The sequence below is a fragment of the Numenius arquata genome, chromosome 11 (genome assembly GCF_964106895.1).
Source record: "Numenius arquata chromosome 11, bNumArq3.hap1.1, whole genome shotgun sequence".
Taxonomy (NCBI): Eukaryota; Metazoa; Chordata; class Aves; order Charadriiformes; family Scolopacidae; genus Numenius; species Numenius arquata.
The window spans coordinates 36,906,467-36,919,983 of NC_133586.1; the positions used below are offsets into that span (position 1 = coordinate 36,906,467).

At 43.7% G+C, this 13,517-nt stretch overlaps 1 protein-coding gene across 1 annotated transcript; it reads right to left on the bottom strand.

Annotated features, from left to right (window-relative positions):
• Positions 1-5,393: 5,393 nt before the first annotated feature.
• Positions 5,394-12,775, bottom strand: LSM11 (LSM11, U7 small nuclear RNA associated). Its single transcript, XM_074156494.1, has 4 exons — positions 12,358-12,775; positions 8,171-8,310; positions 7,336-7,419; positions 5,394-5,798 (listed from the first exon to the last, which is right to left on the bottom strand). Exons 1-4 carry the CDS (start codon positions 12,773-12,775, stop codon positions 5,394-5,396), a joined length of 1,047 nt encoding a protein of 348 aa, XP_074012595.1.
• Positions 12,776-13,517: the final 742 nt, after the last annotated feature.

Genomic DNA, 13,517 nt, shown 5'->3' on the forward strand with positions numbered 1-13,517 from the left:
TTGTGGCTTCACGCATTTCCATTTGTGCATCTTGATAATATCCTTCGGAATAGGTATTTTTTGGTTTGTAATACCTTAATTACAGTAACAATTCCAGAAAGTCTGTAATACTAGAAATGATACTGAAAAACTAAGGTAAGTGTTAGCCCTTCATAATGTTATACCAAAGACTCTCTTAGGAGTGCTATAGTACAAACTTCAAATTTTTAAGCTAATGTCAAGAAGCAAAAGCATGAACTGAAACAGTTCTGGGCTGCAGAAGATGAATACTTTAGCATTTATATTTTACACTTGGCAACGCAGGCAGGAGAGAAAACATCTTCATATTAATCCGCAGCATTTTTGCAGTTATGCTTTGAGGCAGACACTGACATACAACGCAACAGCTTCTCAGGAAAGAGCTCGCCTGGCTGAAGGAACTACTGCATCATTGCTACTGCTGCTGCATTGCTTCTGGAAGGCTGCAGTGCTGTGCCTTCCCATTTCATCCAGTTACTGAGCTTAGAGTGTAAGATGGTTGGTTATAGATCTGATCTGTTTAATCAAAGACAGGAAGTTTACCCGGAGATATGCATCTTCAGAAACGCAGAGTATTTTCACAGTTCGCTGTCCCTGCTGCCTTTCCATTTTCTTTCAAGATTCTGGATGAAATCACTGTTTCCACCTGTCTCATTTAGGTCAGTGCCAGTAAGCAACAGAAAGGGGAAGTGCGGGCAACATGTTGGACAGAATGTCGAAGTCAATAAAAATTAGACAACTTTTTTTCTCTGCTGCTTTTTTCCTGGACGCTTCTTCACCCACGGTGATTCATAGGTGCAGTGGGTGACCGCAACAGCAAACTAGGGAAACCTAGCGCTGTGGGAAGGAAAATAAGTCAAAAAAAAAAAAAAAAAAAAAAATCAGTTTACTCCAACTGATCCAAGATAAATAATTCTTTTGACCAAATAATTCCAAAAGTCTGCAGAGAATAGTATGAAAATCAAGAATAGCCAAAGGCTATCTGGATGCAAAATAGACAGGGTGACATTCCTTAGGGAGGGGGAAAAAACAGTGGGGAAAGCCTGTTCCTGCCGAGAGTCCTTGCCCTGCTTCCAAATTACACAGAAGGGAAAGCTGCATCAGAAACAAGGAATCCAGAAACTGAAGGACAAGAAGCAGATGGAAAACAGCACTCGCTGACTACTTCAGTAATCACCTGGTGAAGACATGCTAAGTACCTGTCTCTAGATCAGAAAAAACACTTCCAGGCAATTAACAAGCTGGACAAGTCAGTTGAGAGAAGGAACTAAACCCACACTTTTCACAAGCTCCTTTTCTCCTTCGGCCTTATCTACTCTACTACGACAGCCCTATTTAAGAAGTGTTCAATAAAAACGAAGCTCCTGTGCAAAAGAGTTTCCCAAGAAATAATCCCAGCCACGATATCCATAAGCGCAGAGTAACACTGCAGCTCTCAGCCTGATTCTCCCTACCAGTTTCCCCGCATTCCCACAGCACAGCAAGGTTTTGTGCTGTGGTTCCACGAAAGCCCCATTCAGACTATCTGCCAAGGTCCCTAGAATTGTATCACTGTACAAATAAAACCGCCACTCTTGAAGAAACCATGAAACTTGGCTGCCTACTGAACCATGTTGGCAATGACAAGATAGATGATGACACAGTGAGATAGATCTGTGACATCACGTTCCAAGACCATTACATTACATCATTTCTGCAGCTGGCACCGTAACATCTCCCAAGTTTTGTATATGTCTGCCATTTTAGAAATGATTCTAAAAAAATGTCAAATTATCACCATATTTTTTCAAAGGTAGTTCAGAAAATTGCTCCTTGATGTAATTCAGTACCTCACCATTAACACGCTTTAGGAATCACTGCTGAGCACCAGGCTGAACAATGTCCTAGAAATACTGGACAGGTTGCAACCAGTATGTGGATCCTTTCCAGAGAGTTCTTTTCACTCTCACACAGCGCTCTGTTTCTGAAGACTGCCTCCTGCTCCTGCTCTTCATTCTTTAGCATAATGACTTCAGGTGTCTGTGCTCACACCATCCTTGTGACACTGCAGCAGCAGAGGAATGGCTAGGAGCAGACAGCTTCTTGAACAAAGAACCTGGATTTTATGCTGTTTGGAAAAGGAAAAACATGGAAAGAAATAACCAGAAATGATAAAAAAAAAACCAAACAAAGCTCATTTGTTTCCAAGGGTTGTTTTTTTTTTTTTTTAACAGATTTATATGAATACTTAAAGTGAGGTAGAAGACTTCATTTCAGAACTTCACATTCAATTTTATTTAAAGAGTAACTTTATCTGAAGTATTAAACATGCAAGTGACAGCACACAGACAGGGTCACTTGCTTAGTCACAATCATGATGCTTGAAAGAGACAAAAATCACAAATGCTATGCTTTAAAAGAGACAAAAATAATAAAATAGCATTTTGATAATGGGCTTTTAAAAGATACAATGTCAGAAAAAGTAGGGAAAAGGAAGATATTTTGGAAGATCTGAAGTTGTAGAAGAGGCTGTATGTAGGAAGCGGCTTGGAAATAATGAGAGAGGTGGACACGGAAGTAGGAAACAAATGAAGAACCACCAAATAAACCATTAAATCTAAATTGGAAGAGACAATTTTAACCAACTCCACAGATGAGACGACAATGAGAACAGAGGAGGAACAGTTTAATAATGAGGTAGAACAAAATAAGTAGACAAACTGTATAGTTTCTAGCCAGGTTTGTTGACTGAGGTGATGATTTTGGAAGAACAGATCAGTCATGATATAAAAATCAAGGCACAAACGCAAGTCTAAGCACCAGCATTTTCCATAAATGTGAAAAAAGAAACTTGTAGATGTGAAGCAACAAACACCTGCAGGGTTTCAGAGAAAAAAATTCTCATGAAAGGAAATACTGAGACTTTGAGAAGCAACCAAGAACTTGGTGAAGTGTCAACTGACAAGGAAGGAGGGCAGTACAGCCACAAGAACATTCATGGTGGTTGTATCTTATTTAATGGACAAGGCAGTATAAACTAGGCAGCCAAAAAGAATTAAGAATATGAGGTAAAGAAAAGCAAGATTTCAATTAGATGTCACAGTACATAGGCCTGAGTGGAGATTTGACATCCTTTGGTAAGTATGAAGGAAAGACAAGAGGTCAAAACCAGTAGCCTTTGGCATGAATGGAAAAGGCAGAGATAAGTCATCCCAAGCAATTGAAATAAAAATGTAACAGTCCGAAAGCAGAGGGGAAAAACAACCCACAACCAAAAACATAATGAAGAGAAATACTCACTTGCAATATAAGCTGCTGAGAAGTCAGGAGCCGAAATAAGCCCCTTGTTTCTAGCTTCACACATTTCTAATAATTTGTGAGGGTTCTGGTTAGTTGGCAGCCACATAGAAAGCCAACCAGGAACGGTTCAGAAAGCCAGGACAGCTAGGGGTGAATATAACAACAATCTTCCTAAACCAGAGCTTAGGAAGAACTGTAGACCACATGAACACAAACAAGAACAGCACAAAAGGAAAGGAAACAAGAACCTCCAAGAAAAGAATCTTTTCAGTGCTTAGTCTCAGTTCACAGGAAGAAGAAATTACAGCAATAAAGCTATGTATAATAAGAACCTGTAGATATTCTTTTTTTTTTTTTTTTTTTCACTCTTGATGAAACTGTTTTGCCTCAACAGTACTTTTTATTCTGAGGCACTTCTGTCCCAGGCTGAACTTGGGTTTGCAGCTCAGTGGCTGAGCAGATCAGCCGTCCAAGCCCCATGTCATCTGAAATGCTGACATAAAAGTTTCAGGCCCCCCCCAGGGGCAAACAGCTGCTTTGTGTGTCCAGGAACTTCCACTACATGATTTCTGCAATTCAGACATGCTCCAAACACCAGACATACCCCTAACGACAAGCAAGCAGTATGCTGCATTTGCAGCAAGAGAAATATATGTCACTGAGAGCACTCCTCACTCAGTTTGAGGACTTACGACCTCTATATGCAACACAAGACCTGCTATAGAGCACTAAAAAGTTGTTCTACCCATTGTCAGATCTAAGCATTATCCTGGCAATTTCCCAACTTCATCTTACACTCACAGAGCTGCTGCAAAGCATAAGGTACTCGAGATACAGGAATAGCAGTGTGAAATCTAGTTCCAACTAGTGGAACAGTCTAGATAATGTAACAGCTTCATTTACCCTCAAACTTCTGCACGTACCTCTTGGAAAGCAATTTATACCTGCAGAAGCCTGGCCTGATCTACAGTAGCTTGACATCCTTGCTAAAACAAAGCCACTGATGAGCCGAGTTTGACTTTTCTACTTCAAAACATTTTCAGGCACATCTCCAAAGCTCAGTTCAACTGGAATTAGATGATGCATCATTCGCATGGATAGGAAAGACCCATGAAGTTTTCTGCTCCATGAGAATCGCTGGAGACACAGCACCTCTAGTTTCCACAAAGGGAACTTGAAAGGTGCTTAGATACAGTACAATTGTGCTCAGCACAAACACTTAAATCTGAGAAGAAAAACTACATCTTGGCAAACTTCACTATTACACTAAGTAGCAAATGGGTGAAATATAAAAGGACAATTTTCCATCTGCATCCACAACATTCAGAGATAAACTCCAAACACGGAGGTCCCTGGATCAGCCACATTCACTGCTTGCTGGTGACACAGCTCTAAAGCACAGCATTCCAAACAGAAGCCTAAGCTCTGATACTGAAAACAAATTGAAGTCCTGCCATCATTCACAGAAAAAGAGTAGTTTTCAATTAAGAGGTTTTCTATCCCAGAGGACATTACAGAGCTAACTATGAAGAAGAGGCAAAGAGCCATCAGTAGTATGTCACTCCACCTTTTCACAGACTATCTCAAAATGACTGTCAGAATTACGTCTGGAAAAGACGACATCCACGTAACAGCAGATAAGCTGTTGGTTTCATTAGCAATCTTCACTTGAGATTACTCAGAACATGCAAAATAGCATTTGCAATTCATTTCAGGTGGAGATTGAATCTTAAACTCCTTAAACGTGTGCAACAATTAGCTCCTATAACTGAGTATACCAAAATTCTCTGCTGTTCTCTGCTGACCCTCTCCATTTAGCTTCTTTTTAAGGAGCAGTGGGATCTGTGCTTACCTCCCTCATCTCACAGAAACAACTGTGTTGCTGACCTTGTCCCGAGACCCCCAACAGAGATCTAAGGAGGCTGCTTTGGCATCAAGCTCAGGACGCTCCAGTTAGAATTATTTCCCCTACCTTGTTATGGCAATGGGAAACCAGCCACAGTACCATCATACTTAATGAGAATGCTAAATAGCAATGAGAGCTGCAGCAGCAATTCATGCTATCAAATAAATACACTGACGAAGGCTCAGCCAAGTCAATGTGCTAAATGGACAAGCAAGACATTCTCTCCTCGAATGAAAATCTGGTTGATGTGACGTGTGAACACCTGTTGATAATCCACTTTGGGTCGCCTTTTTCTCCGTGACTGGCTTCTTGCACGGGTACCACCAGCACTGGCACCCTCAGTGTGGGCAGTCCCGCTACCCACATCAGCTTCACCTCTGGCAGCCAGATGCAAACCATCACCTGGCAGCTTCTTTTCTCCAGCTCTGCCCAAGCGTTTCTGCCTCTCGCGCTCATCTTCTGCTCTCGCTCGTCCTGATCCAGCTTTCAGTGCCAGCGTCTGAGAGTCATTTGTCAGGGCTAGTTGCCCTGAGACAGTCTTTGAGTCAGCTCCCTTCTTTCCTGAGGACTCTTGCAGCTTGAGTCTGTCAAAGAGCTGTAAAAGAACATTTGTGTATATAACCACATTCATAAAACATGAGAGGCCGCTTGCTTGGCATTTCTACGTGGTATTTGCGTATACGATCCCAAATCAGAGCTCACAATACACAAAAAATGAAGAATCTTTACAAGCAATAAATACTACGTTTTCTTGCCAAAGTAAAGCCATGACATAAGGTGAATGGATCTCTTGCATGCACATGAGCGTCTTCATGTGAGCACCAAGGAATTTAATTTAGAATTTAATTTCAGAAGCAATAGTGATGTGCAGTAGCATTTAACTTTGGTCAGGAACAACAGAAAGCTACTAAGTTCCTCCATAAGCTCACTTTCCCCATCGCTCTTATAATGTTATCAGATAGTATTAGAGATATTTCTGTCCTCGTGTCCTCAGGCAGGACATGAATCCCTAAGATAAGGGGCCTCGATAAGCAAAGAGTGTCTACTGAAAAAATGATGGACCTTCTGTGTTCCCCAAAACAAACTAAAAGAGGCCGTGTGGGTATTCTGGGAGGTGAACAGACTGAAAACAATAGAAAAATAATAAAAGCTAGAGCAGCAGACCCAAAGCACTGTATGAACTCATTAATCTAAGAACAGATGGTGCTGAAACTGGAAAAGAAACTGCTTTTACTCTGGCAGCAGGGAAGCCTTTATGAAATACTGACAAATGAAAAGGATTCTCCATTAGCCTGTCTCTTCCCAGCAACAGGATGGAAAGCCCATCCCTGTGAGAGTGGGCTAAAGGAACAATAACAATTTGATTATTTTTAACTAATCTTTAAAAAAAGGAAGGGTGGGTTCTATCAGAAAACACATTTAAATGGCTGGAATTTGAAAGCAGATTCCTCACACTGAAACTGTTTAAAATTTTTTGTGATGCTCCTCTGATGTTCAGAAGGCCCAGAGCGATGCCATTCAACAGGCACAGCACTGTCACATTTTTTTCCCCTCATTGTTCAGAAGTTCATCTATCATCTCTTCAGTTCTCATCTTCGTAAACATCTTTTTTTTGCAGCTGGATCCTAGAGAGTGTGTTGGTTTGGAGTAACGTGCAGAATCTTGGGCTTCACGGTACCTAGACTAGAAGTTCAAGTGACCAAACGGACGTTTTGATGGTTGGAGGCAAAGACTGTCATTCCATGAACATTAGTAGCCGAATTAGGCACTGCCAAATCACCCCGCAAGACAAATGTGGACTGGGTCAGTCACGGGTACAAAAAGTGCACAGAACAAAAACTGAAAAAAACCAGAGTGAACTCACAGAAGGTCAGCATTACTGCACTACACAGTGTCAGCAACTCTGACCTGGTATTAGGAACTCCAAAGTGGAACTTATGAAGCACTGAACTATGGCCAAAGTACTTTCAAAAAGGTCAGAAAACTGGGTTTTTTCCCCCCCCCAGTTCAAGTCAGGAGGTAAAATACTTCAAATGTAAATACAGTTTTCCAATCAATGCTCCCCTTTTACTACTTTGAGAAAGGAGATATTAAAAAAAAAAAACAAACCGAAACTGGAGATGGTTACCTACCCGGGTTAGCGTGAGCTGAGGTTCTGCATAGAAAGCTTTGCCCGTTACTGGTTTTCTGTATGTCTCATCCACGTCTGTGAGGGCCTAGAAGAAGATAAAAGAAACGGAAAGGTCAAAATTAAAAGAAAATACGAAGAAGCTTTGGACCAGCTTTGTGGCATGGCATTATGAAATTATGCCCTGAGAGAGAATCCATCCTAGGAACAAGCTGCACTTTGGAGCTGGCTTCTTAGCTGTACTGGGGTATAAAAGCAACAGCAAAGCCCAGCACCCATGCTGCATTACTTGCAGAATCCTTGTGAGCCTTGCCCGCAAAATCCTTCCCTCCCCCGCACACATTTCCAAAATTTTCACAGGTTCAGGCTCACATATATTTATTAGCTATTTTTCCATCCACTCTCTTCAAGATCTTCAGGAGGTAGAACACTGGGAAAAGTTTTGCCACTGAGATCTCAGTGATATGTTAGTGAAAGAAAACAGAGAAGTGGCTCCCACTATAAGATTGTATTTTGCAGAGAAAGCTTTGGAAGCTTCTAACATTCCTCATATTCCATTTTCCTGGGTTCTTATACAAAACATTTGAAGATGCTGGGAATGCTTCAAAGCTTCTCTCTCACCTAAAACCTTCTTTAAGACGGGGAGGCACCTCTCAGACTTACCAGTCCAACACCGAGCAGCACTTCAGTCAGAAACTCAGCACTCGGTGCCAGAGCAAATTAGCTTTATGAACTACAATACCACATTAATCTTCTCAAAATGTAGTTTGCTTAAACCCATTGCAAATTTCAAGTTTTCAATATAGCAGTTACAAATCAAGGGTTGGAACAATAATTACCATATTCCAGAACTTGTCAAATGCAACCAAAAATCCTGTGCAGACTCCACGGAGCCCTTTGAAAGTGCGGATATGGACATTGATTTTCACACCATCTCGGACACAGCGATGAAGTTCCCCCAACGGGCTGCCTTCATGGACTGAAACAGAAAGAGAACATCACTGGTCTGCAACAAAATACAGATACATATATAAATATATATGTAGAAAACGACTCTATGTAGAAATACAACAGACCTTGGTAAAACACTTGTGTTCACAGCAAAAGAAATGAGACACGCTGTAACGCACTGTGACTGTAGATACTAAACCACCAAAACTCTCCTTACAGTGGGGACAGCAAAGACCTTAGAAAACATGAAGGTTTTGGGTTTGCTTTACATAACCCAAAGCTAAATCAGCCTTAGCTGAAAATCTTCTTGCTGTATTTCAAAAACATTCTAAGTAATGCTAATCTTAAATAAGAGTAGTTCAGAGGGAGCAGAAAGCTCACAGATGCAGTTTCGCAGAAAAGACAAACACCTAGTTAAGGCTACCTCAAATACCTCACAGAATCATCTAGGTTGGAAAAGACCCTTGGGATCATCGAGTCCAACCATCTACCCTACTCTATAAAGTTCTTCCCCACACCATATCCCCCAACACCACATCTAAGCAACTCTTAGACTCTGTTTTAATAAAGTATTATATCAGATACGTTGCTTTTCTTTACAAGGAGATTTCTGAAGCAACAAATTAACTCAAAGTTCTTCAACTCACTAAACTGGATCAGTTTAAGTTGATGAAAACTTATTGTTTCACTTCAAACTTTCCCCAGCCAGCTGAAGATCCTCCAAAGATGTACAATTCTTTATCCTTCAAAGCTGTACAATTCCTTGGCAAAGAAACAAAATTATTAAAAGCAGCAGCCACCAATGAAATCACACTGAACTGCAGCACAATAATGCTTTTAGTTGGGGCAAACCCAAAGTAATTCAGTGAAACGTACAGCTTACCTGGTACACACAAGTCTTATCTGCACACTAGAAATCTTTGCAAGTGCACATATCTAGAGGGGTGGATATTATTTACTTTACAACTTCCACCCACGCCACAGTGAAGCCATTCCAGCGATAAATTACAGCTACCTGTTTCCTTGTGCAAACACAGCCCCAGGATTGCTGTGCAATTCCTACTGAGAGCCAGGGAAAAGTATTGGTCTAAAATCTCACACAGTTCTTCGTATTAATAAGAATATCTGAGTCGCAGATGACCTCTTGCATTGCGGTTTAGGGACTACGTATTCAAGGTTTGATCTGCTCGCTAGAGAACGCATCCTGTGAGTGCAAAATGCGACTGTATGACAGCTGATCTGCAGTATGTGGCTGCACGGTAATTCTTAGCCACAGCAGGGAAATCTAAAGCAGTTTCCTCTAAATTAAGCTAATCACATCTATTTTTTGAGATCTGTTGTCTTCTTTCCAGCCCTCTCCAGCTGGATAGCTGTGGAAAATTGCTTTCACACAGAGCAGAAGCTGTATTGGTACCTCCCAGCTTTGCTTATGGGGGTCATTTAATTAGTCTCTGTGCTTTCTTCAGCTGAACTGATGACAAACCTATGTTCTGAATTCTCAGGTCCATCACAGGAACCAGAGATGACAACATCACCACATCAGATTGATGCTTTTAATCAGATAACGTGTTTTTTTTCTAACCAAACCTGAGAATTTACAGGATCATTTTAGATTTAGAATTTTTTTTAGATTTTCGATGCCCGTGTTCCTTTTATATAGGAACTTTATACAGGAACTTCTTTTTATATAGGAACTTTATCTACAGATTCTTATAAAAATCCAAGTACAATCTTTATTTCCAATTACACCTTTGATTGTTGGCACCCCATTAGGCCTGGTAGAAAACACTACTTTACAGCTCTACCAGATGTAGACAGTACAGGCTCTTCCCACTGTTCCTTGCTGCGTAAGGTTCAGGTTTCACCAGGGCAAACCTCCAACTTCACCTAATCAAAAGGACAGAACACATCATCCAAAAAACCTTTCAACAATCTGACATCCACTTCTCAGAAAAAAAATAAAACCAGCAACAAAAGGAATTTATCTTTGCAATGTATCTCTTCTGCAAGCATCAAAGCCTGGAACGACCAGGCTCTGCATGCAGCTGGATTTGCCTGTGGCTTTTCATGCTGTTAAGTACCAGTATTAAAATTTTTTGAATCCGTAGGGAAAAGAGTTACCTAGTTGGTTTTTACTCAAAATCCAATCCCTATTTGTATAAAATAAGCACATGCTCAATACCAGGATTCTAAAGAATAACTAGAAAACTACTGTAAGCCAGAGGGCAAGTACGCCAGGAGGGAGAAAATACAGATCCAAATTCTGGTTAAGTTCAAGTCCTTGTCCTCAGGGTAGCCTTTATTAAGAGAGAAGATTAAAAAAAAACAAGAGCAAAGCAAGTCAGAGCAGTTGAAATAACTCAGAACACTATCAAACGCCTTTCTAACTGCTCCACAGTCACTGCTTGCGCATGAGTTCTCTGCCCCTTGGTAAATGCAAAATAATTTGAAATCCTGAACTGATCCAAAACAGGCACTGCTAAACTAGCTTCCTTCTTACTTTTATGGCTACATCTGAAATCATCCCTCATGGCAGGCAAAATTTTAGCTCCATTTTACATTTCTAACCCATTGAATTTAAGGAACACGTTATACCTTGTCACAGCTCCCTCAGAGCACAGCATCACAACTGTGGGAGGCAGCAAACCACGTATTACGGTTATTTTCAGAGCCAGCTACCACCTTAGAATCCAAGCTTCAAACACCAGCCCACCTGCGGTGCACACAGGACCCCCTACTTACAGGGAAAGCACACAATCTTGGCTATAAATTATTCTTAAAACTCTCCAGACTGCTGAATAGCACTTTCTATGTCAGTTGTGACAGTGTTCTTCAAAGTCCACGCTGTCCACCCTCAGATGTGTGGATATTAAATACGTGCCCTTCATGGAAGCACATCATCTATTTGCTAGACCACCACTAAAGTTAATTTTTACAGAGTTTGGTTTTTTTTATTTTTTTCAATTTCCATCACAGCAATTCAAACACAGATACTTTATATTAAGATCCTAAATCAATATTTAAGGTCAGTTCGTTTGGAAAACCTACACCAACAGAACATCTGCATTTGTGCAGAACGCTGTTTGGTGTCTAAGCAAGCAAAAAGTTCCTCTTTGGGCATTCAGAATTGAACACTTTGAGCTTCGCTTTTTTATAAAAGGAACATTAAGGTGATGCTGGTGATTAGAAAAGATACTTTGATTTCAATAAACACCCAGTATTTTTAATTCAGTGCACTCAAATGACATCTTGTTTGACAGCAATGCCATTCGGTTCTTGGTAGAGGTGCAGAAGTTGCATCGTTTAATGTTTAGGGTCTATAACCCTGACTGCATGCAAGAATTCAGACGAGAAATGTCTATCATCATCACAGATACATCAAACAGCAACATCACAGCTGCCTCCCACCTCGGTCCCCTCCTGCTCCATCATCGTGTTGCTGGAAATGCCAGTGCTGTATTTACGCCCCCAGGATATACAGTTAGTAACCAAGATATAGCAGCGTGTAACAGACTCATGCTGCAGTTATGATTTAACTATGAGCTGCCCGGCTCAAATCTGATTCCTGGTTTAAAAATAGTTCTTTTGAAAGCACAGCAGTCTCTCATCCCTTTTTCCTTAGAATCAAGAGGATGAACGTAATTAACCGAATAACAGAAGAGGGTATCACCATACCAAATTCACTGCAATCTCTGAGCAAGCAGTTCTGTGAAATGTGCCGTTCCCCATTTCTGCACACAATTTTCCCCACCTCGCACACAAGTATCATTTTCCACCCAAACTCCATCATTTCCCCCGTCACCCAACCGCTTCCTTCAGCCGCCGCTCTCTTCAACCCTCCAAAAACTCCCCCAAACTCCAGCCCTGCCGCGGCCCACGCCCGGGCCCTGCCCGCATCCTCACCCCACCTCAGCCCCCACCGCCTCCACCGCCCCGCACCCCACCCTCACACCCTCCGCCATCCCCCTCCCTCGCTCCGGCACCCATCTCATTCCCCTTCCCCACCCAAGGGCCCCTCAACCTGCCGCCTCACCCCACCTCCCGGCCTTCCCCCCCTCAGCCCTCCCGCCCTTACGGGGCATCCTGGTGAGGACGTTCCGCGGTGCCCGCCGCCGCCGGGCCGCCGCGCCGCCCTCGCCCTCCTGCTCGGGGCCGGCCTTGACCATGAGGCTGCGGAGGCGCTGGATGCGCTCGGGGTCGGCGGCGGGCGGGCCGCGGCGGGCGGCGGCGGAGGGGCCGCGGCGGGAGGCGGCGGAGCGGCGGCCGCGCGGGCGGAGCAGGCCGCGCTGGAAGCTCTCGTACTCGGCGAGGTTGTTGAAGCAGGGTGCGGCGGGGAAGGGCAGCGGCGTGCTGGGGGAGTACAGCGCCAGCAGCGGGTCGAAGCGGCTGGAGCTCACGTCTAGGCGGCTGGGGCTGGGGGAGCGCTCGGCCCCGGGACGGCGGCGGGGGCGCCGCTGCTCCGCGCCTCCCGCAGCCCCCTCGTCCTCCTCCATGGCGGGCGGCGGCCCGGCCCGCCGACGCTAGGGGACGCTGCTGCGCCGCCCGGCGGGCCCGCAAGCTAAGCAGGTTCCGGGCGGTGCGGCGAGGGGAGGGGAGACCGCGGGAAACCGCCCGCGCCCGGCCCCGAGGGGCGGAGCGGGGAGTTACCGGTACCCCCGTGCTTCCCTTCCCGGTGCATCTTCAGGTAAGTCCCTGGTGCAACTCAACCGCGGGTCTCCGCACTGGGGCCTCCACCCGCAGCTGTTCTGGGGGCGCTCCCTCGAGCGGGGACCCCGCGCCGCCTGCCCCAGGCCACGAAAGGGCACCCGGGCAAAAGGTGGCTGCCACGTAACTTCCATTTTAATTCACAGAAGGGTGCACGGCGCCGAAACTTTTCTCCGAAGTAAAGTAAGGCAACGTGTATTACATGCTGAAAAGTGGTTTTACTGTAACAGATTCCACCACCTACCATTAATCTTTCATAACTGGTTCCTGGAGGTTTAGTGGTTCCCGTTACGGCAATCCATCAGCCAGAGCTCGCTGAGCAACTCCAGAGGAAACAGCTATCTCTTCACTGGGTCACAGCACGGGACTTCTGCAGCTACAGAAATACCTATAAGCACAGGACACAGGTCAAGCTGCGTGTGCCACCACCACCAGTCTGCTCCTGGAAACCTGGGAAGATTTATTTTCCCCCTAAGCTACAAAGTCGTATTTCTTTCTCTAGCATTTATATTAATACAAATTAAAGGCCAT

Bases quoted from the DNA above. Each gene is read 5' to 3' on its own strand.
- LSM11 (XM_074156494.1), bottom strand. From the start codon at position 12,775: ATGGAGGAGGACGAGGGGGCTGCGGGAGGCGCGGAGCAGCGGCGCCCC. The intron at 8,311-12,357 runs GTAAGGGCGGGA...TTTCTGTTTCAG, and splicing joins CGTCCTCACCAGGATGCCCC to TCCATGAAGGCAGCCCGTTG. The intron at 5,799-7,335 runs GTAGGTAACCAT...GTTCTTTTACAG, and splicing joins CTCAGCTCACGCTAACCCGG to CTCTTTGACAGACTCAAGCT.